At 49.2% G+C, this 23,164-nt stretch overlaps 1 protein-coding gene across 1 annotated transcript; it reads left to right on the forward strand.

Moving 5' to 3' along the window:
- The first annotated feature begins 21 nt into the window (after nt 1-21).
- Nucleotides 22-23,163, forward strand: PABPC1L (poly(A) binding protein cytoplasmic 1 like). The gene is made up of 14 exons (XM_081289282.1): nt 22-473; nt 2,458-2,651; nt 5,665-5,780; nt 7,799-7,938; nt 8,092-8,186; nt 10,491-10,628; nt 11,783-11,878; nt 14,955-15,221; nt 15,935-16,025; nt 16,737-16,865; nt 18,598-18,704; nt 19,462-19,555; nt 20,660-20,790; nt 21,382-23,163. The coding sequence occupies exons 1-14, from the start codon at nt 281-283 to the stop codon at nt 21,448-21,450; spliced, it is 1,860 nt and encodes a 619-aa protein (XP_081145408.1). The 5' UTR covers nt 22-280; the 3' UTR covers nt 21,451-23,163.
- Nucleotide 23,164: the final 1 nt, after the last annotated feature.

Here is a 23,164-nt window from a genome sequence, read left to right on the forward strand (position 1 = left end):
GGATTAGAACTCCGTCCGTAGGCCGCCCGAGGCCCTCCTCCGCGGCGGGGTCTGAGATGTCTCGCACCTGCGACTTGAGATGGCTGAGGGCCCCCAGGTGGGGTGGGGCTGGGCCCCGGCGATTGGCTCGCTGGCCCGGGGGTGGGGGCGGTAAAGGGAAGGGGCGGCCGGGCGCGCAGGAGGGATAGTCCTGGGCCGCCGCAGGCTAGGTCCCTGCCTGCGCAGCGCGGGCCTCGCGGTGACCCGCTTCTCGTCTGCCCCGCACCGGACTCGGTCCACCATGAACGCCGGCGGCCAGGGCTACCCGCTGGCCTCGCTCTACGTGGGCGACCTGCACCCAGACGTGAACGAGGCCATGCTCTATGAGACGTTCTCGCCCGCCGGCCCCATCCTGTCCATCCGCGTGTGCCGCGACGTGGCCACCAGGCGCTCGCTGGGCTACGCCTACATCAACTTCCAGCAGCCGGCCGATGGTGAGCCCCCGGGAGGGCGGACGAGAGGGGACGAGCCCCAGTCTAGAGAGACCGCCCCCAGGACTGGCCGCTCGCTTAAGTGTTCCATTTTGCAGCCAGGGAAACTGAGGCGCAGAGATGCAGGGTCTTGGAAGGGGCTCGGTAGCTGAGGCGAGAATTGCAGTGACTGCATTGCTCCGTTTGTAGAGTAGAGAGATTAAGACCACTTGAAAACAGCTAAAGCCTTTGGGGTAGGGCAGACCTGACCCCCAAATAGACAGTTGTGGTTACTCAACCATTCTGAGCCCAGTTGCTTCTCCGCAAAATGGAGCTCCTGTCTGCTTTCAGGAGTGGTTGTGAGGATGAGATTGGAAGCACCTGGGAAGGCAGGCGCCCAAGACAGCACAGCTCGAGAGTGCAGAAACCTGGGCGCCAGCCTCCCAGGGAGCCTGACATAGGTCTAGCTGTGGCCTCCACTTTCCCCGAAAAGCCCTCTCTTCCAGCCGGTGTCCCAAGGCTGATAGGATTGATTAGATGAGTAGGTCTGCACCTCTTTTGAGAATCAAGGACAGAAGAATAGGAGCTCTGCCACTGTGAGGTGAGCTGGGGCAAACGACCCCAGTATCCATGGGGCTAAGGCTTACTCCCCAAGAGAGGAAGAATGGAGAACTGTGTAATCCCAACGAGTCCAACTTGGAAGGCTGAGCAAGAAGGATCCCAAGGTGAAGGTCAGCCTGGGCACGCTGGAGACTCTCTTTAAAAAAAAAAAAAAAAAGGAAGTGGTTTGTGTGGGCCTGGGGATGTGACTTGAGGGTAGATCTTGCCTAGCATGGGGGAGGCCCTGAATTCCATCCCCAGAACACCCCCCACACACCCACACAGAGAAAGGAGATCTGGATTAAAAATAGTGAATAATAGCTGTGATGCTGTGGTGTAACCCTCCAGAAACATGACTGAAAACAGCCTGCCCCAGCCTCAGTCCAAAAGAAGGTGGCTTACTGCAGGGTTCCTGGGAGGATGGGCACCTTCTCCTGAGCTGGGGTTTGTGTGGCTGAACTGAATGCTTCCCCCTTCCTCTGTCCCGCCCCACCTGCTATATGGTGTTCCTGGCTTCCTAGCCCCTCTGCAAGCATGGCCAGTGTCCAGGGACCTGACCTTTTGGTCCCAGCTCATAAACGGGGGCACTGAGCTGCAGGGAGCAGGAGTCTTGCCCCTGGCTGCCGATGCTGGGACTGGATGAGGGACTCCTTGAGGCTTGCTCCCCTGCTTCCCAGCTCCCTCCATGTCTCTGAAACTAGCAGAACCCCAAAGCAAAGGCAGTGTATTTATTATCTTGGAGGGACAGGCAGTGGCAGTGGCAGGAGGGTGAATAGGAGTGGCTGTTTTCAGACACACTGCCATCTACCAGACTTCTATTGCACATCCAGTGCAAAGTGCAAACGGGTCACATTGTATGCCTGACTTTTCAGACTGTCCAACAGGTTGGGGTAGGTGACATTACTTCTTTTCTAGGTGTGCAAAGGAGGTATTGTCATTGTCCTTACTTTACAGGTGAGGAAACGGGCTCAGACAGGTGGCATTCGCTTTCCTCAAAGCTGGACTGCCTGGGTGGCACTGACTCTCAGCTCTGCTGTTCATCTCCTTTGAGCTTTAATTTCCTTAAACTGCTGCCACCCCTTGTCATTTGGACCCCTCTGTTACATTCTCATCTACTCAGTGTAGCTTAAGAGGACAAAACAGACCTGGCTCTGCCACTGACATTTCACCCTTCTAAGCCTCAGTTTTCCCTTCTGTAAAACGGAGATGGGAATCCTTGCTCACCTGGGTTTGGGGAGGTGGGAGTAGCACTGTGCACATTAATTTCTCAGCCCATCCCTCCTGAGCATTTAGGCTCCTGTCTCGGGTGAGAACCACACAATGGCTGTTTTCCATCTCTAATTAAGTGTCATAGATGGTCAAGGTCAGGAAATTCCCTTAATCTGCTTCTTTCTTTCCTCCTGTCCAGCCGAGCGGGCACTGGACACAATGAACTTTGAGTTGATCAAAGGCCAACCCATCCGCATCATGTGGTCACAGAGAGACCCAGGACTCCGCAGATCAGGTGTGGGCAACATCTTCATCAAGAACCTGGAGGACTCCATCGACAACAAGGCTTTATATGATACCTTCTCCACCTTTGGGAACATCCTCTCTTGCAAGGTGGGTGTGTCAAATACCTGTGTGGTGCAGAGCTGCCAACCAGCACTTCCCTTTACAGTTTAGAAGGTCCTTTCAGCACAGCCCCAGGTATAGCAAGCACTTGAACTACAGCTGTTCTTCTCAGTTTGTCTCAACAGAACTAACAGAATCTACCTGTCAGCCCTCTGTGTGACCAGCCCCAAGTGGTGGCCATCAGCGACCACTGTCTATCTAGCTCTGCAGTTGGTGGTTTGTTCTGAACCCAGAGGGGCACTTTGGTTTGACCTTGGCTGCCCTCCCTCCTGTGCTCCTTCTGCCTGATGGGAGGCCTCTGGGGCTGGGAGCTGGGAGCTCGGCTTCCTCCCTGTGGCCTCCCACCCTCCAGCGGCCTAGCTTGGGCCCCTGTAGACAGAAGGTAGAAACTCACTGGGCCTTCTGAGTCGAACTCAGAACTAGGATACGAATATTTCTGCATGCTGTTGGCCAAGACAAGACTCAAGACCAGCCCACAGGCAGGGTGAAGAGTGAGGGGGCTAGAGATTACAGGACAAAGGCTGCAGGAAAGCCATGAATGGGGCTATCATGGCCATCAGTGTCCACATCTTGTTTTTGTTGTGCCTGCTGAATACAAATGGAACCACTGAGCTGCACCCCACAGACCCTGCCACATCTTATTGTTAAGGTTTCTTTGGGGGCTAGAAATGGAGCTCAGGGGTAAAGCACTTGCCTAGCATACATGAGGCCCTAGGTTTGATCCCCAGCACCAAAACAAAACAAAAGGATTTTTCTCCCATTGGCATGCAAGTTCACTCAAGAGTAGTGATCCTGTACTTAGTCACTGTTGCATCCCAGTATCTCAACTAGCCATGAGCACATAATAGGTGCTCAGTAAATATTTGCTGAGTGGTGGGATGAATTATCATTTGAGAAGATCTCTGATTGTTCTCACTTGGTCTATGAAGATGTTGAGCAGCAGAGGCCAGACAGCAGGTTGGTGTGTGCTGGCCAGAGGGCTTAAGCCTGGGTGTTCTGCCCCTTCATTGTATGGGGATGGCTGGTGAGTTACCCTGCAGCCTCTGGGGCAACCACCTTCCTGGGGGCTTATGGCCATCTCTGTCTTGGAACTTTTCTGAGTGCTACTTTGTGTCAGGCACAATCCCTAAGTTCTCAGGCCTCATGCCTTCTCTCTGGATGAGGGACTCTCCCTGTGGTTCAGAGGAGCAGACTGAGACTTGAGGTATAGTAATATGCTAAAGTTCCCTGTGACAGAGAGACAGGGCTGCTCCCCATCTTTGAGAATCGGTGGAAGAGAGAGACTCTTCAGTAACAATGGCAGATTTGCTAAGTACCTTCTACGTGCTAGGTTTTCTGCACATATGGTCACATCTAATTTCCCTCCACAGCCCCTTAAATCATTGAGTTGCACTTGAGGACAGAGAAGTTTAGAGAGTTGGAGTCACTTGTCCACAGTTATGTTGCACTGGGGGTTGATTTTTAGTGGCAGAATCAGAATTTGAATTAGTGGATTTGCCACTGAAGAAAATTGAACAGGGATCAGTGTGTCTTTGCCGGCTACGGGCCTTGAGGTCCTCTGGGACTCTGAGGAGTAGACAGAAAGCTCCATGTGATGGAGGCAGGTCTTTGCAGACTTAATGAGGCTCTGTTGTGGGCCGGTTTAGAAACAAGGCTTACTGTGGGGCCCTAACCTTGGGAGCTCTTGGGCCAGTTGGAGATGGAATAGCTGCAAATCAGCTCTGAGGGAGAAGCATGGTGATGGTGATGGTGATAAGGAAGGAGAGAGCCATTTAGCTGTCAGAGAGGTTTCTGTGTCACTGTGGGAAGAGCACATGACCTGAATCAGGTCACCTAAGTGCCAAGGCCAGTTGCTTAGTTGGGAGCAACATAAGGTCAGACCATGGTCTGGGGCCAAATGTCCTGTGTTTAACCCTGCCTCTTCCACTTCCTGGTTCCATGACCTTAGGCCTAAAAAGGTGACTTTGGTAGGAGGAACCTACCTCATAGGTTGTCATGAGGATAAACTGAGTTATGTGGAGCCAATGGAAGGACAGTTGAAGTACTGTCAGTAACACATGGCAAGTAAAATAACTAAGAAGCTATTTCTGCTGGCTGACCTTGGACAAGTCATTTATTTCTATTTTCCCTCTCCAACTCAGGTTGAGAATTGTCTGGGAGGTTTCTCCTAGCAAACATATCAAGAAAAGTATAGGATGCTCTTGCAGGTGTGCGACCCACAGTGGGGTCCCAGTCAACATTACTGAGTGTGGGTGGAAGAGCCCTGTCTGGGGCTGGGAGGTGGAGGGAATGTGCTGGGCATGAGTTTGGATGCAAGATCAGTTGTGCAGATCTATTGGAAAGCCTCAGACGCTAAGAATTTTGTGCGTAGGAGCCACTGGAGCTCAAACAGACTGGTCAGAATCACATTTTAGAAAGAGCATCCCAAGCTGGGCACAGTGGTGCACACCTGTAATCCCAGCTACCTGGGAGGCTGAGGCAGGAGGATGGCAAGTTTGAGACCAGGCTTAGCAATTTAGTGAGACCCTGTCTCAAAATAAAAAATAAATAAAAGGACTGGGGATGCAGCTTAGTGGTAGAGTGCCCCTGGGCTGAATCCCCAGTGCTATTGAAAAAGAAAACACAATGGGGGTTTGAGGACCTGCTGGCGTAGGAAGGCAGAGCTGGTCTGTGGTGTAGGCACAGTGTGCTCATTCTGAGTACTTGATTATCTTACACAAGTGGATTGGTCTCTTTGAACTTCAGTTTCCCGTCTCTACAATGGTGCTGTTATGTGACATAGGATTATTTTCTATTTTTGGTGCTAGGGATGGAACCCAGGGCCTGTGCCTGCTAGGCAAGCACTGTCCCACTGAGCTACCCCGGTCCTCATGGGACCGTCTTTGACACACGCAGAGCGAGCACACGGGGCTGGGCACTCATGATCATCTTTGTCATCCTTTTCTCCGGAACTCCGATTGGGGGTTGGATGTTCTGTCTGTCCTTCCTCCCTGTGGTCCAGGTGGTATGTGATGAGCACGGCTCTCGGGGCTTCGGCTTTGTGCATTTTGAGACCCATGAGGCTGCGCAGCAGGCCATCAGCACCATGAACGGGATGCTGCTGAATGACCGCAAAGTGTGAGTGGCTGTTCCCGGGGGAGGGACAGAGGCTGGAGGGACAGGACCGTGGCTCCCACCAACTAGGAAAGGTGGGTACCAGACGCTGAGCAGCAGTCTTTCCGAAGCATGACCTCAGGCAAGTTGCTTGACCTCTCAGGGCCTCTCTCCTAATGTCAAACTAGAGCTGATGTGGGGTGTTAAAGGGTTGTCCCGAGTCAGAAATGCAGTGATCATCTCGAAATTTGAGAGGGGATTTCAGCTGAAGGCCACGTCGTCCATGGACTCAGTGGTTTCATCTGTTTTCCAGTCTCTCAGTCTGGCTGTGCATTTTCTTTAAACCTTGTTTGTTTCATGGGATTTGGGGACAGAAGGAAAAGCAGCACATGCTTAGCCTGCCCAAGGCCGGTGTCAACCCTACTTTACAGATAGGGAGATACAGATGCTGGAGGGGACCTGCTTCTGGCTGCGCCCCTCCCCAGTGTGGATTCTGCCCATCTGGTGGCCCAGCCCTCAGTGCTGGGGAGTGAAGTCGGCTTTGAGCTGGGAGAGTACCTGGGGGCATTTTGCCAGGGTCTCTGGTGGTGGGGGTCCTATTGACAGGTCACACTGACCTAGGTGAGCTTTTACTAATTCTCAAAAAGGTGTCATCTTGCCTGGAGTGGAGGCGCATGCCTGTAATCCCAGTGTCTCGGGAGGCTAAGGCAGGAGGATCATGAGTTTAAAGCCAGCCTCAGCAATGGCAAGGTGCTAAGCAATTCAGTGAGACCCTGTCTCTAAAGAAAATACAAAGTGGGTCTGGGGATGTGGCTCGGTGGTCAAGTGTCCCTGAGTTCAATCCCTGGTACACCCCCCCAAAAAAAAGTATCATCTTTGTTAGCAAGTATTAACTCAAATTTCCCTCTGCCGTTTGGTTTTCATCAGCACCAGCATTCCGTGTGCTTGGCTCTCAGAGCGCCCCTAGATGCAGACCTACCACAGAGCTATGCTTTTATGTTTTGAGACGGCGTCTTGCTAAATTGATAAGGCTGTCCTCCAACTTGCAGTCCTCCTGCCTCACCCTCCCAAGTCCCTGAGATTACAGGCGTGGTGATGGCACATAGCTATGCTTTTTTTTCCCCTTAAGGAGACATGCCAGCTCGGCATAATGGTGCTGTCTGGTGGCCCAGCTACTTGGGAGGTTAAGGCAGGCAGACTGTGTGAGTCTAGGCGTTGAGACCAGCCTGAGCAACAGTGAGACTCTGTCTCTTTTTAAAAATAGAAATAAAATGGAAAAAGGAAAAAGGTACTCTCCGAGGTGTGTTTATGTGAACTTGGAAATTACTTAAAATTAATATTGTAAATTGTGGATGTGTAACCGAAGTGATTCTGCAATCTGCATTTGGGGTAAAATTGGGGGTTCATAACCCACTTGAATCTAATGTATGAAATATGATATGTCAAGAGCTTTGTAATGTTGTGAACAACCGATAAAAAAAACATAAAAAAATTAATATTGTATTTAAGGGATTTCAGCCCATCCCCCAGAGTGACACTGGCATTGACCTTGTCTGATTGACTCAGTCCCGCTTTTCTAGTGCACTCGGCATGTATTAAATGAATAAGCAAAGCCTCGTGATGTGATTTGGATCCCAGTTTCACAGGAATGAGCACTGAGGCTCTGAGAGGTGAAGTAACTTGCCCAGGGTTACACAGTGAGGCAGATGCAGACTGAGGATTCAAGTTCTTATCTAAATCCAAAATTCATGCTCTTGCCTCCTGTGCTCTTAGCTGCCTGGTATATGGTGTGTGTTTGTCACAAAATAAAGTCTTCTGAATCTTATGCTAGGGACAAGCTCTGAAACATAGCCCCTTGGCTGTTGGAGCGTCTTGGACAGGTTCATCTACATGAAACGGCCCTGTGCAGTTGCCCAGTGAGGGAGGTGGAGGCTGGGAAGGACAGTGACTGGCACAAGTGGCCCAATGATGCTGGGTGGCTTGGGGGTGCAGTGAGGGGTGCTAAGATCTGGCCGCTGCCTGCCCTGGTGGTGTGTCCACAGCTTTGTTGGCCACTTCAAGTCTCGAAGAGAGCGGGAGGCCGAGCTGGGCGCCCGGGCCCTGGAGTTCACCAACATCTATGTGAAGAACCTGCACGTGGACACGGACGAGCAGGCCCTTCAGGACCTCTTCTCCCAGTTTGGTGTGTGGGTTCCCTGAGGGAGGAGGGGTCCCTACTGCTCCTCTTCACACCCAGGTTTGCCATGAGGAGGGCCCTCCTGGGGCTTCCCGAGGTCAGGGAGGGAGCATCCTGGGGCTCCCCACCTCCCCTTTGAGCCAGATTGATCCTTCCCAGGAAAGATGCTGAGTGTGAAGGTGATGAGGGACAACAGCGGCCACTCCCGGGGCTTCGGCTTTGTCAACTTTGAAAAGCATGAGGAAGCCCAAAAGGTAGGAGCCGCCCAGTGGCTCTGTTCCAGGGAGGAGGGGCAGAGCCAGGACTAGGAGGAAGGGAGATGGGGTATATGGGCCTCCAGCCGCTGTGGAGGGGAAGAAGTTCCCCTCTATTTGGGCCAAGAGGGTGGGAGAGTCTGGCCCTTCTAGGCTGGGGGGCAAAGGCAAAGGCTCCATCCCCAAGGTCACTTCTAAGCCTTGCAGTTCAAAGAATTGAATACTGAGGCAGGGAAGCCAAAGTCCTCATCAGACACAAATCTTTACTAATGAACCAGCCACTTAAGACAGTTCCCTTCAACATTTCTCCTAACACAGTGTAAAAAATAAAAAAAACCCATGAAAAATCCTAGCCACTGAGTCAAGAAATGCTTGGGATTGACTTCTGATTCTTGTGGTTGAGCTAATGAAAATGCAGTTCAAAGTCCATAGATAAGAGATAAGTTGCACTTCTTGCAGAGGATGCGGAATTTTATGCAGTTAACTGGCCCTGCTAAATCCTTAGTTTAAGATACAAACATTTTCTTTCCTTTTTCTTTTCTCTTTTCTTGGGATTGAACCCAGGGGCACCTCACTGCTGAGCCACACCCCCAGCCCATTTTATTTATTTTTTATTTTTTAAATTTTTTTAGAGAATTTTATATATATATAAAATGTATATATAATATGTGTGTATATATATAATATATATATAATATGTATGTGTATATATATTATATATATAATGTTTTAGTTTTCGGTGGACACAACATCTTTATTTTTATGTGGTTCTGAGAATCAAACCCAGCGCCCCATGCATGCCAGGTGAGCGCGCTACCACTTGGGCCACATCCCCAGCCCCAACCCATTTTATTTTTTTATTTTGAGACAGGGTTTCACTGTGTTGCTTAGGACCTTGCTGAAGTTGCTGAGGGTGATCTTGAATTTGTAATTCTCCTGCCTCAGCCTCCCAAGTTCCTGGGATTACAGGCGTGTGCTGCAATGCCCAGCCAAGACACAAATGTTTATTAAAAAAACAAAAACAAACAAACAAAAAACTTATAGGGCTGGGTTTGTGGCTCAGTGGTAGAGTGCTTGCCTAGCAAGGGCGGGGCCCGGGTTCGATCCTCAGCACCACATAAAAAAAATAAAGATATTGTGTTATGTACATCTACACCTAAAAAATGAAAAAAAAAAAAAAAAAAAACCTTACAGTCCTCAGCAAAAAGGATTCTTTCGTACTGTGAAATACCGATATGAAGTGATGATTATAATTGTCCTTTTGTGTGTGTGTGTGTGTGTGTGTTACTGAAGATTGATCCAGGAATGCTCTACCTCTGAGCTACATCCCTGGACCTTTTTTATTTGAGACAGGGTCTTGCCAAGTTGCCCAGACTGGCCTCAAACTTTCGATCCTCCTGCCTCAGCCTCCCAGGTAGCAGCTGGGCTTACATGACATGATTACAGCTGTACCTTCATGCCCAGCAGTAATCGTGTCATTTGCTTGCTGCTCTGTTCAAATTGTCCACATGTAGTTGCAGGAAGAACTTGAATTTCAGATATTTTCTAGCAGATTTTACTTTTTAAAGCAGTTTTAGGTTCACAGCAAAATTGAGTGAAAGGCACAGGTATAGGTATACTCCCTTTACCCCTACACATACCTGGCCTCCCTTATTGTCAGTGTCCCCCAACAGAGTGACATACTCATTATAGCTGATGGACCTGTACTGGCGCATGGTTATCACAGGACATGTGCTCATTGTCTCACTATCAGTGTTTCACTGCCCTAAGAAACTGTGCTCTTTCACCTTCCCTACCCACCAGCCACTGGCCAACACTGATCGTTTGTACTGACCTCACAGTTCTGCCTTTTCCAGAATGTCATATAGTGGAAATCATAGCATGTAGCTTTTACAGGTTGGCTTCTTTCACTGAGTAATATGTGTTTAAAATATGGGAATACTTGAATATATTTAAAATAATTAAATTTTAAATATGGCTCAGTGGTAGAGCACTCACCTAGCATGTGCGAGTATTGTGTCCAACTACAACTAATTTATATATTTATATATATAAATTTTTAATTTAAATAAGGGAAACTTTGCAGACTTCAATTTTTTTTTTAAATAGAGCCCTAATCAAATTTTAAAGATCTATAATTCACTTTGCAAAACTTTTCAAATGACCTTTATCCGGTACTAATGATCCTGAGCAAGGAAGGCCAGAGTGGTTTGCAGGGAGTTCCCTCTAGGCCCAAAGGCAGGGCTGGAGACCAAGAAGATGGCCAGGTCTGGGTGGTTACCAGGTGTTTGCTCCCCTCCCCAGGCTGTGGACCAGATGAATGGGAAGGAGGTGAGTGGGCTGCTGCTGTATGTGGGCCGAGCCCAGAAGCGGGCAGAGCGGCAAAATGAGCTGAAGCGCAGGTTCGAACAAATGAAGCAGGACAGGCAGAACCGCTACCAGGTAAGCCCAGGCCTTCGTGTGGACATATTCCAAATCCCCTAGAGGAAATCCTACTCCAGGCTACGAATAATTAGGCCAAATGTGTCACATTCAAAGGTGGAATGTGGTGCAGTCATTAAAATTATATTAAGTAAGGGGCTCAAGCTGTGGCTCAGAGGTAGTATGCTTGCCTGGCATGTGGGAGGAACTGGGTTCAATTCTCAGCACCACGTATAAACAAATAAAAAATAAAGGTCTATCAACATAAAAAAATTTTTAAAAACGTTTTAAGTTAATTCATGTAATTAAAATTGTAGATCAGTACAATTTAAGCCATCTTTGGGAAATGAATCCCTCAGAAGTTTTTAATAGAAGTTCTAGGTCCTTCGTGGAGAAGGGTGTGTGCTCCACATATACCTCCACCCACGCGCGCAGTCCCTCCTCAGTAGCGCACAGTGAGGAGCAGTTTTTCCTCACTAGGGACGCTTGGCAATGTGTGGAATTTTCAGTGGTTGTGTTTTGGGGGCAGGGTGCTACTGGGGTACAGGCCAAGGACACAATATGGGCAAGCAGGATATACAACTGTACAATGGTGGGGTCTCAATTCTGTTGTGTGTTCACACACTTTTGTGCTTGGGCAGTCTGGAAGGAGGGCATTGAGGTCCTGGGGGCAGCTGACATTCAGTGCCAAGGAGCCAGAGGTCTGAGGTTAGACCACCGTGGTCAGTCCTGTCGGCCACTTCCAGGCTGTCTGGTCAGAGGCGATGCGCTTGACCTGTTGATGCTTCAGTTTTGATGTGTGTGAAATGAGGATTAAAGTCTCCTTCTCTTAAGGATTAAATGTCAAAATGTGTGAAGGACCTAGGGGTGTGCCTGGCACCAGGGGAGGGTCAACTTACTTGGTTCTGAGCCAGCAGGCGTGAGTGGCAGCTGGCCCTGCCTGGGAGGAGCTCTGTGTCCCCCATCTATAAAATGCGTAAAGCCCACGGGGAGGTGGGGACCCAGGCAGGTGTATGAGAACTGCCCGGGGCTGCAGCTTCTGGGTAATGGGCATGCTGAGCCATGGGAGCCTGAGGACAGGAGGCTGGGCTTGTGTCCATGGCAGCCCGATGTCATCCTGAGGCGATCTGGGGCTTGAGGCGGGAGGGCGAATCAAGCAGTGCCCTTTCCTATAGGGCGTGAACCTGTATGTGAAGAATCTGGATGACTCCATTGACGACGAGAGACTGAGCAAAGTGTTCTCTCCCTACGGAGTGATTACCAGTGCGAAGGTGAGGGCCAGGACGTGTCCAGGGCACAGCCTCCCCTTCACTCTCCCATCCCCGCACGCCCACCAGCCTCTCACTGGGCATTTGGGGAGTTGGTGCTGGGCTTTTTAGGGCTCTGTCTGACCCTATTGGAGCTCGTGATCCATCTGCAGCCTTGTCTAGGTTGGAGGGGAAGAAAGTAGACGTATAGTCTACTACTGGATTTGTTGGGGTGCACTGTAACAACATTTATTGAGCACCTGCTGTATGCCAGATTCTGGAAATTTGTCTTAAAATTTCTGTGGACCTTTGTTTTCTGGCTCTGGCCAATGACATAACCCCTCTGGGCCTCCGTTTTCCTATCTGAAAAATGAGAGAATTGGGTTGTATTGGTTTTCCACACATTCTTCCCCATTTATTGAGCACCGTGTGCCCACCCCTGTGAGACATCTGAGATGTGAAAATGGTCCTCCTACTCAGTAGCTCTATGACCCTGACCAGGAGTCTTAACTTCTTAGCCTTATCTCTTTAGAGCCATGGGCTCACTGTATGGTGCTCAGCCCTGGCTTCTTGAGGATCGCCTGGAAAGTTCTTCAGTACAGACCTGGATCAGACAAATTGAATGTAGATATCTGGAGGCAGGGCTTGGGCACCTTTTGAGAAGTCCCCAGATGGTTTTAAGATGACCCATGGCTTATTCATCCCACACTGTGGGAAGCATCTAGGAACATACCAGGTGTATTCTGGAACAGACTGGTATGTTCTGTTAACAGCCTCTAAATACTGTGAACTCATAAGAACGGGGGATGCTGGAGGCAAAGCGAGGTGGGACAGAGGGAGACTTCCTGGAGTAGCAGTGGCAGCAGCCTTTGGCTTGTCAGGCTCTGTGGGTGGGAATTGGGAACAGTGTGGGTGATGAGGCCAGGGACCTGCGCATATGTGATGGTTGGGGTCTTAGAAAGGGATCCAGAATTTCTCTCGATGTTGAATCCAATCTTAAACCCTTCAGGGAGCCTGGTATCTGGGGAAGATTCTCATTGGCAATGGTGGAGAGGTAGAGATCTTTTGAAAAATGAGACAGGAAGCTATGGGATCAGGTCCTGCTTTCAGGAAGTGCAGTACCCTTGGTGCAGTATTGTACTGGAAAGCTGGGTTCCTTAGACCTACATCTAAATCCCAGCCCTACCATTTCCCAGCTGGAGAACCTGGGCATGTGAGTGCCTTTCAGACTCTGTTTACCCACCTGTGAAATGGAAGCAACATCATCCCTCGGGAGGCTCCCGAGTGCTGCGCATGGAGCTGCATACAGAGCACGTGCAGTCCATGTGCAGCAGGCCGGAGTGGCTGTGATCATCGGGCACACATTGTATTTAATTTAAGGAGATTCACTGACATTGAGGAGTCCTTGAACAAAGGACATATATAAATCTGGATCGCTCGGAGTTGAGGGACACCTGGGGTGATCGTCTTTTCAGTAGGCCCATCAGGTTATGAGGATTTTATATAATTTTATATATTTTCCATTTTATATAAAGTAGTGATTATGAGAATTGAGTTGATGTATAAACTAACTACTATAAATACTTAGTCCGTAGTCAAGTTCATAATAAATTCTGCATGTTTACTAATTATCATTACCATTGTTTTTACCTATCAGTTTTTTTTTTGTTTGTTTGTTTGTTTGTTTTTTGCTACTGGGGATTGAACACAGGGCATTCTACCAGTAAGCTACATCCCCAGCCCCTTTTATTTTTATTTATATATATATTTTTACCAGGGATCGAACCCAGGGGTGCTTAACCACTGAGCCACATCCCCAGTCCTTCTGTATGTTTTATTTAGAGACAGGGTCTCACTGAGTTGCTTAGGGACTCACTAAGTTGCTGAGGCTGGCTTTGGGATTCTCCTGCCTCGGCCTCCAGGTGTGCCTGGCATCCTACTAACAGTTCTTAACAGTATTTTTGTGTCAACATCTCTGTCTGGTGAGCCTGTGGATCCCTTCTAATAATATACCAGTTTTATTGAAGTATGACATCAAAATACTAAAATGTCAGAAGTAAGTACTACTTGTTTTTTTATTGCGGTGCTTGGGATTAAACCCAGGGTCTTGTGCATGCAAGGCAAACAAACACTCTACCAACTGAGCTATATATATCCCCAGTCTAGTAAGAACTTCTTTATTAACACATCAACCTAAGATCTATCAGGGTAGCAGAGTAAATGACAGTTTGAGATCAGCAACATTATGTCATGATTTCTCTTCACGATAGTAATAGGCCTGGTTAAAATTGCCATGATATTTTTCTTTTGTTGCCCATATTCATAATGGGAGGAAATGCTAGTGTAGAAATAAGGCTGTCACTTTTCCCCATTAAGTTCACAGCCCCTCTGAATTCTATAATGACTTCCCTGGGTGGGGGGATCTATGGGTTCCCAGCTATACTATGGGGTGGCAGTTTGAAAGTCACCAAGTCAGAGCACGGGCTCTGAAAGGGCAGGTGTTGGAAAGAGCTCTAGCCCTTAGAGTGTGGGAGCCCGGGCAGTGTCTCAACCTCAGGAAAGCTTACCCACAAAACAGGGAGAGATCCTGGAAGAGAAAAAATATTAGTTAAAAAAGTGAAATCCAAATGAAGTGGGCGGGGAGAGTGTCATGGTTAATCACATTGCATCAGGGTCAGAGTCTGGACAAATGTGCCTTGCTAGCTTAGGGAGGCTGCGAGGGACCCAGGGCTCGGTACTGTTCCTGTAACTTTTCTGAAGTTACTCCAAAACAATGAGGCCATTTTATAAGGCTAAGAATATCTTCCCCAAACTCCTAAAGAACTTGGCCCAGGGCCTTGCAGAGGCCTCTGGCTGTGTCTGGGTCCCTTTCTCCCCATAAAGTGGGAGCTGCAGGACCTCCCTCGCCGGGAGGCTGTGCACGTGAGCCTCATGTAAAGGCACGCAGTGTCTGGCACACGGTTGCCTCAGTCAACACAGGGTGCACAGCGTGTCCCCTGAGCACAGGTTTCTCACGGGCTTCCTGGGGGGGCGGGGGGAAGCACAGCTCAGGAGTCTTCCTCCTCCATCCCCAGCAACCCTTGTCTTGTCTTGCTTTTAGGTGATGACAGAGGGTGGCCACAGCAAGGGGTTTGGCTTTGTGTGTTTTTCCTCTCCAGAAGAGGCAACCAAAGCTGTGACAGAGATGAATGGGCGCATCGTGGGCACCAAGCCTCTGTACGTGGCATTGGCCCAGCGCAAAGAGGAGCGGAAGGCCATCTTGACCAACCAGTACATGCAGCGCCTCTCCACGGTGCGGGCCCTGGGCCGCCCCCTCTTGGGCTCCTTCCAGCAGCCCTCCAGCTACTTCCTGCCCGCTCTGCCCCAGGTGACAGTTTGCCCGCAGCTCCCGCCACACCCTTTCCCTGATAGCCAGGTAGAGCAGGAAGGCGGGAGCTTCCAGGGAGAGCTTCTGTTGAAATTCACTAGGCAGCTGTCCCAACCCCTGAAGCTGTCACCTCACCTGTAAAAGGTGGAGTACCCAGGAGCATCTCCCCGCCTGAGTCTTGAATCGCTTGTGCAGAAAGACTTTCTTTGGTCAGATAAGTTGAGGAGATGTTGTATCAAACAAAAGGAGCCTCCATTTCTTTACCACATCCACTATCCTGCCCGAACACGCTGACCCCACAGTGGCCCCCCAGAGGGGAGAGCAGGAGGCTTTCCTCAGTTCATGGTGGTTTGTGTGGGTGCCTGTTAACACCTCCCTGCGCTGCCGTTCTGAGGAACCTGGCTTGGGAAAGGACCTCATGGGACTTAGAGGAAGTAGGAAGACATAAGCCACTGAAGGCCACAGGGTTGGTGACATGCCCTCTCAGCTGGTACAAATCTGAGTAAGAGGTATTGCCTTTTTTCATCTAGGCCTGATAAGGAGCAGGGATTGAAATCTGAGATCTTTCCCTAAAGGGTCCTCATGAGAGAGGAAGGAGCCTTTTACTAACCTGTTCCTAGAGTTCCTGCAGTAGTGTCTCTGGAAGGATGAGATTTCTCACCTGGCCCCTCTATTGCTGAGCCCCTCATTCTAGGTCCTCTTCTCCCCCACAGCCTCCGGCCCAGGCTGCATACTGTGCTTCTGGCTCCATGGCCTCCATCCAGCCTGCCCCCAGGTGGACAGCCCAGCCACATAGACCTTCATGTGAGTGACCTAGCCCCCATACCCTCAGCCCAGCTTATGGGCATGGGCCCCAGAAGCAGTGTGTAACACAGGGTCAAGCCATTTCACCTCTCTTGAGCCTCAGTTTCCTCTTCTCAGTGTGGGCCTGAATGAGTGTGCATGAAGCCCCCAGAACAGCAGCAAGGCTGTAGAGGACATGCAGGGTGGCCATTGTCCTTATCTCCAAAGACTTCTCTCATTTATAGCTGAACAATCGGGAGGCTAAGGCCCTAAGCAACTCGGCAAGACCCTGTCTTTAAATTAAAAAAGAAAAAGGGGTGGAGTGGGCCCCCCGCGCCCCTCCCCCCTGCACCGGGGATGTGGCTCAGTGGTTAAAGCCCCTGGGTTCAATCCCCAGTACAAAAAAAAAAAATCTTGTAACAAATCTGAGAAAATGAAACTCCTCTGGCTACACTGCTGATGACCTTCCTAAGAGCCAAGTTCACGTTCACTAAAAACTGTCTTAGGGGAACTAAGGTGCATGACCCCAGCACTTAGGCATCTTGGGGCTTTGGGCAGACATGAGCTGGCTTTGTCACTGAAGATTTCCATACTCCCACTCCCTGGAGTTTTGGGTTGGAGTCACTCATCTCTCTGCTGTCAATTTGTAGTTCCCCTTCCCAGCCCCGGACCCTTCAGAGCATGGTGATTATAGCCCATAAACTTTCTCTCTCCATTTCTCTGTGCTGCAAGCCGTCTGTCCTCCAGCTGCTGCAATGGTCCGGCCAACAGGCATGTCTCGGCACGCCCAGGCCCACGCTGGCAGCGTCAGTCAGGCCTCCACCCAGGAGCTCCACCCGGTGCACCACACCCAGAGAGTGGGTGAGTGTGCGCAGGGCCAAGAGGACTGTGGGTGTGAGGAAGGTAGACAAGTCTTGGTGCTGAGGTTGGCCTTGGAGGGAGTAAGGCCAGTCTCCATGGTGACCTTGCCTCCTGGTAAGCCAGGCTGACTCTGGAGGCCATGCATGTATGTGGAAGTCAGCTTGGCCCCCAGCTCCTGGGACTTGCTCACTCTGTGGTCCTCACTCACTACTGTCCCTGACCACCTGTTCTTTAAAATGGGTGTAAGAATGGTGCGTCCCTTTTGTGAGGACTGAGAACACACAGCCAGGAGCTGGACCTTAGGACTGCAGTGGCTGTGCACACGTGCGGGCTTTGGCTGCAAGGCCAGCACAGCCATTGCTTCACTCAGCAAACCTCCTCATGTGAGTCTGTGTGCTGGTCCTGCGCTTGGCATCTGGGGCTTCTGTATGAACAAGCTAGACTCAGTCCTGGGCCTGAGGTCACTGCCAGGCCCTGACACCCTGCTTTTTTCTTTTTATTGTGGTAAAATTTACATGACAATTTACCAGTTGACTTTTTTTTTTTTTTTTTTTTTGGTACTGGTAGTTGAACCCAGAGCATTCTACCACTGAGCTACATTCCCAGTCCTTTTTCAAACAAGGTTCCACTAAGTTGCTAAGGCTGGCCTCAAACTTGTGATCCTTCTGCCTCAGCCTCTCAGAGTTGCTGGGTTAATAGGCATGTGCCATTGTGCCCAGCATCGCTTAATCTTTTTTTTTTTTGGTACTGGAGAATTGAACCCAGGGGGGCTTAACCACTGAACCACATCCCTAGGCCTTTTTATTTTTTGACACAAGGTGTTATTAAATTGCTTAGGGCCTTGCTGAGTTACTGAGGCTGGCCTCAAATTTGCAATCCTCCTGTCTCAGCCTCACAAATTGCTGGGATTACAGACATGTGCCACCACGCCCAGCTCCCTTACTCATCTTGAAGTGTACAATTCAGTGGCATTTAGTGCATTCAAAGTGTTGCAGCCATTGCCACCATTCACCTGCAGAACTTTTCCTTGCAAAACAAATTATATATCCATTAAACCCTAACTCCTCACTTCCCCCCACCCTCCATTCCCTGGAAACCACCATTCTACTTTGTCTCTGAGAATTTGACTATACCAAGTATTTCATGTAAGTAGAATTATATAAATGTGTCATTTTGTGACTTATTTCACTTAGCACAGTATCTTCAGGATTCACATATGCTGTGGCATGTGTCAGAATCTGTCTTTTTAAAAAAAAATGTTTATTTTTATATACTGCTGAGGACTGAACCCAGGGCCTTACATGCAAGGCAAGCACTCTACCACTGAGCTACAACCCCAGCCCAGAATCTCCATTCTTTTTAAGGCTAAATAATATTCCATTGTACACATATGCCACGTGTTGCTCATCCAGTCATCTGTGAGGGACACCTGAGCTGCTCCCACCTGCTGGCCGCTGTGCATGCTGCTGCTGTGGACATGAGTCACAAACCTCCGAGACCCTGCTTTCCATTCTTTTGGGTACATACCCACAGCGGAACTCTTGGGTGATTTGGTGATTCTCATTTTTTGAGGAACACTCATATTACATGTTTTTCCACGGTGGCTGTTTTTTGCACTCCTGTCAAGAGTGCACGAGTGTTTCAATTTCTCTATGCTAACCAACACATTATTTTCTGTTTGGGGTTTTGTATTGTGGATAGCAGCTGTTTGAACCCTGTTTATTTTTTACAGCCAACATTGGTACCCAGACGATAGGACCCAGTGGGGCGGGATGCTCTACACCAGGCCGGCCTCTCCCGCCATACAAATGTCCCTCAACTGTACACAGTACCCGTGGGGTAAGACTGGCCCAGCTGCCCGCCCTACTCTGGGCTATGGGAATCCTGGCTCAGAACCTTGGCTAATGTGTTGGCTTATAAAGTTCCATTAACTAATGTGTGCAGCAGAAGGGGAAAGAGGGCCAGGGTCATATTTTGCTAATTATGATTTGCTCTGCCTAGGTTATTACTAAAATTAATTTGGATTTCTGTAGTATTTCTGTTGAACATCAGTGAAAGGTATTCTAAGAATATACTGAGTATTGAAGGGATGTGATTAAGTATCAAAATAGGACTAAAAATATCTACTATCATTTAATGAAAGACTGTGTATTTATTTTCTTATCAAAAAGAGGCCTCAAATTCAACACTATCATATCCTGTCTAGAATTCTAATGTGCCTAGTTGAACTATCTTTTGCATTTGAACAAGAGTGGTCTTTAAACAGCAAAAACACTTTTTAAAGTTACCAACATGTGAAAGGGTGTTCTGGGGACATGTCCATAAAGCTACCTGATACGGTGCTTTACCTGGCACTTACGTGATTAGTGATGCATGACTTTCATTTGGTAACACTGATTAGGGGCATATATGGGGTCATAGCACATCTAAGTCTTCTAACCCGTGTGCTCTTGTTAGGGACTCTGCCCCACCTGATTGTCCAGACCTTATCCCCAGCTCCCCTCTTCCAGAACCTTCCTGGAGGCCTGTGTTCACATAGTATTTGGAGGCCTTTCCCATCCCTGTGGTTAAGGGACATGTCCCCGGCACTGTATAGGTCCAGGAGCCTGCTGTGCACGTGCCTGGCCAGGAGCCCCTGACCGCATCCATGCTGGCTGCAGCGCCCCTGCATGAGCAAAAGCAGATGATTGGTGAGTGGCTGACACCCCTACATTGGTGCAGCAAAAGGAGGGCTGGGAGCTGATAAGACTGCTGGGAGCCTCTCAGAGCTGCCCAGCGATCGCACCCGATCTGCTTCTACCCTAGTCTTAAGACTCTGGTCAGCCCAGGCTTTTTCCAGTTCTGCTGTTCTGACTTGGTGAGACACACCCCAGATGTAGAGAGGGCCGGGATCAGGAGGCACCATAAGAATGCAGACAACCTTGAGTTGAGGCTGAGAAATGGCCCAGGGGTGCTACAGTTTGTTACCAAATTTAATCTGTGTCCTGGTGCCCACTGCAGGGAGGTGCAAAAAATCTGTGCACAGGACTCTTGAATTCCTGGTTCACTTCTGTCCATGACATGAGTCTGGGTGACTGAATGGGCAGGCTTGTTCCTGATTGGCAGCATCTTCCCTGCATGGTCACCGAGATCTTCCGGCTGAAGGCCTTAGATACTTCCACACCGCTCATCTCTCGGTTTATTTATTAGGGTTTTGCCATTCTATATCCCATCCCATCTGCTATGAAATTTTTTTGAATGTGCTTAACAAAGGCAGAAGTTTTTCTTAGGCGGTCTCTGTAAACATTCCCTTATGGGAAGACCCTTATCCCACCATTTAAGATCCCAATCCTGGCTGGACCCTCCATGTGCCTGATGCCAACACTAAGACTTCTTGTTAGAAATCCTTATAGTGGAAAATGAATTTGCCCTATGATTTGTTTTCCACCCTCCAAAGAAACTCCCAAGTTCAGCATTATCATATTCTGTCCAGAATTTCGATGTATCTAGTTAGAACTATTTCTTGCAAAATGAACGAGTGGTCTTTAAACAGCAACTGACTTTGTGTTAGGCCCTGTGCTGTAATTACTTCATATACATTATCAAATTTGATTCTTCAAACTGTCCTTTAAGGCAGGGTTTGCCACGGGCACTATACAGCTGAAAAAAGAAGTTCCCAGTAAGTGACACAGCCTAGAAGGAGCACTGGGTTAAGAACCCAGATGTCCTCGCTGCTCCACCCCTGATACCACTCTTGGGTGCTGGGCTATGTATGGGCCAGGTGTGGCATAAGCCATCAGAGCTTGTCCACACAGGGGAGCGTCTTTACCCGCTTGTCCATAACGTACACAACCAGCTGGCCGGCAAGATCACAGGCATGCTGCTGGAGATCGACAACTCGGAGCTGCTGCTCATGCTGGAGTCTCCAGAGTCCCTCCACGCCAAGGTAGGTAGAGCCTGGTCAGCAGGACAGCCAAGGACAAGGCCTGTCCCAGCTATGAGGCCAGAAGAAGTGGATCTTCTTGCTCACACTCCTTGAAGGCCTGCTGAATGTTGGTGTGGGAGAGGGCTTCCCCCCCACTTTGGTACTGGGGATTGAACCCAGGGGTGCTTTTCCACCAAGCCACATCCCCAGCCCTTTATATTTTATTTAGAGACAGGGTGTCTCACTAAGTTGCTTAGGACCTCACTAAGTTGCCAAGGCTGGCTTTGATCTTGTAATCCTCCTGCCTCAGCCTCCCAAGCTGTTGGGATTTCAGGCATGCATCACCACACCTGTGGGAGAGGGCCTTAATTGAGGGTGTGCTACTTGAGGTTTTGGTATAAGGAACTATATTCTGACTCAGTATAAGGGTTTTTTCCAGTGTCCAACAGTGTACCTCTATCTTGACAAGGTGACCATGGGGCAAGGGATCTTGCAAGCAGCAGTGGATGAGGGGTTCACAGACCCTTTATCATGCTGAGGTGGGGGAGGCCAAGGCCCTTTTGGGATCCTTCTGAGAAGCTGTGTTAAGCCCCTTCTACTTGTGTCTCGCAGATAGAAGAGGCTGTGGCAGTGCTGCAGGCACACCAGGCCATGGAGCAGCCAAAGGCATACATGCATTGAAATCAGGTGGGTGGCTGTGCAGGGAGGACAGGGATACAGCAGCTGAGTTCAGAAGCAGCTGTGGACAACTGGGCCTCAGGCTGCCTCTCAGAAACTGAGAGCGGTGTTATGTTGTTGGCTTTGAGGCATCGAGGAAGCTGAGGAATCATGAAGAGTCAGGGAGATGCTCTTGTAGCAACTGCCCTACTGGCCTCATGCAGAATGGTCTGGGCTTCCCCTAGACACTAGCTGGCTCCATCAGCTGAATACTGCTATCCTGTAGCAATGATTTTTTCCCTTTCATTCCCAGAAAATGGATTCCTTACTCCTGTGGCTGTCAAGAGAAACGGCATCTCCTGCTCTCAGCTCTGAGGCCCTGTGAACTATAACTTATTTCCCAACTGGACTGAATCTTTACTTGAGCCCTGTATATGGAATGAAGGCTGTCACCAAGTCAGCCATTTCCCTTTTGTTTTGTGCATTAAAAGTGCTGCAAAATCTGGCCTCTTAGGAGGCTTTCTTGAGCCTGAGGGAGTTGGGGGCAAAGAGCAGACTTGACTGGGGCTTTGATGTAAGAAATAGAACCCCCAAAAGCACTAACGTACACAGGGTGCATACACTAGAACCGAACTGTCAGGAACTGAGTTAGGCTACTTGTAGTAGCTCCAAATTAGAAATGACTAGCCCATCAGGAGTGCAGTGGATGGTTAAATGGGTATCATACAATGGACTGAGAAAGTGGGGAAAAAGCTACAGTGATTTGTGGCATTTCTGGACCCCTGACTTGAGCAAACACCTGAGAAGCAAGAAATTGCTTCCAGGCCCTGGGCTGCTAGAGGAGCTGTGTAATTAAATGTAGGAATGTTAGGATGCCTTCCCAGATTGTGGTCTCCTTCCCCTGCAGGAAACTGAAAAGTCTCTGAAGAAGGTTCTTTGGGATAATTGGTCCTCACCTCCCATCAGGGATGTAGACCCCAGTTTTATGGCCTCCCCTGTATCAGGGCAGCCAAAGGCTAAGGGCAAGGATCACAACCCAGCACATGAGTACAGCCATAAGTTCCCCAGCAACACATCCACCTGAGTCCTCAAGGGTGTACTGAGATTCTGTCTTGATTCCTCTCTGCTCTCTATAAATGTTCTATTTTTGGAGATGAGACCTAATTTGCCCATACTGGCTTCAAACTTGTGATCCTTCTGTTTCTGCCTCCTGCATAGCTCAAACTATGTGCCACCACACCTGACTCACAAATGCTATTTCAAACTTTCTCCACTCCTCAAGCTTCTGGCCCCATATCCCCTGTGCAGATTTTATCTTCTCTTCAAATGCTGAATGCTAGAATTTCTTCAGGCCCTCTCCTCTTCGGTATCTGATAATGGCATCTTCAATTTGCACCTGCTCTAGGATGACTCTTGGAGACTCCTGGGTTACAGGTCTCATTTTATCTGCCATCAACTTTTTTTTTTTTTTTTTTTTTGGGTGCTGAGAATTAAACCCAGGGCCTATTACATGCTAAGCAAGCACTCTACTACTAAGCCACATCCCCAGCCATCTACCATTAACACTTCCAACTTGTCCAAAATGAAGCTCACGATTCGATGTGCCTCTCCCCCAATTCTGTGGCTCTCCCCTCCAGTGGTCCGTGTTTTAATAGATGGCCCCACCCTCATTCTGTTGCAAAAGCCCCAATCTGAGGGTTTCCCCCACCCCCTGTGCCACTTCACTTTCTCGCCTCAT

This window comes from Spermophilus citellus (genome assembly GCF_964194105.1).
Source record: "Spermophilus citellus genome assembly, chromosome: 4".
Lineage (NCBI taxonomy): Eukaryota > Metazoa > Chordata > Mammalia > Rodentia > Sciuridae > Spermophilus > Spermophilus citellus.

What these genes read in the sequence shown, in the direction of transcription:
- PABPC1L (XM_081289282.1), top strand. Translation starts at nt 281, where the DNA reads ATGAACGCCGGCGGCCAGGGCTACCCGCTGGCCTCGCTCTACGTGGGC. An exon ending in CTGTACACAGTACCCGTGGG is followed by an intron (nt 18,705 to 19,461) that starts GTAAGACTGGCC and finishes GGCACTGTATAG; the next exon opens with GTCCAGGAGCCTGCTGTGCA. An exon ending in CAGAGTCCCTCCACGCCAAG is followed by an intron (nt 20,791 to 21,381) that starts GTAGGTAGAGCC and finishes TGTGTCTCGCAG; the next exon opens with ATAGAAGAGGCTGTGGCAGT.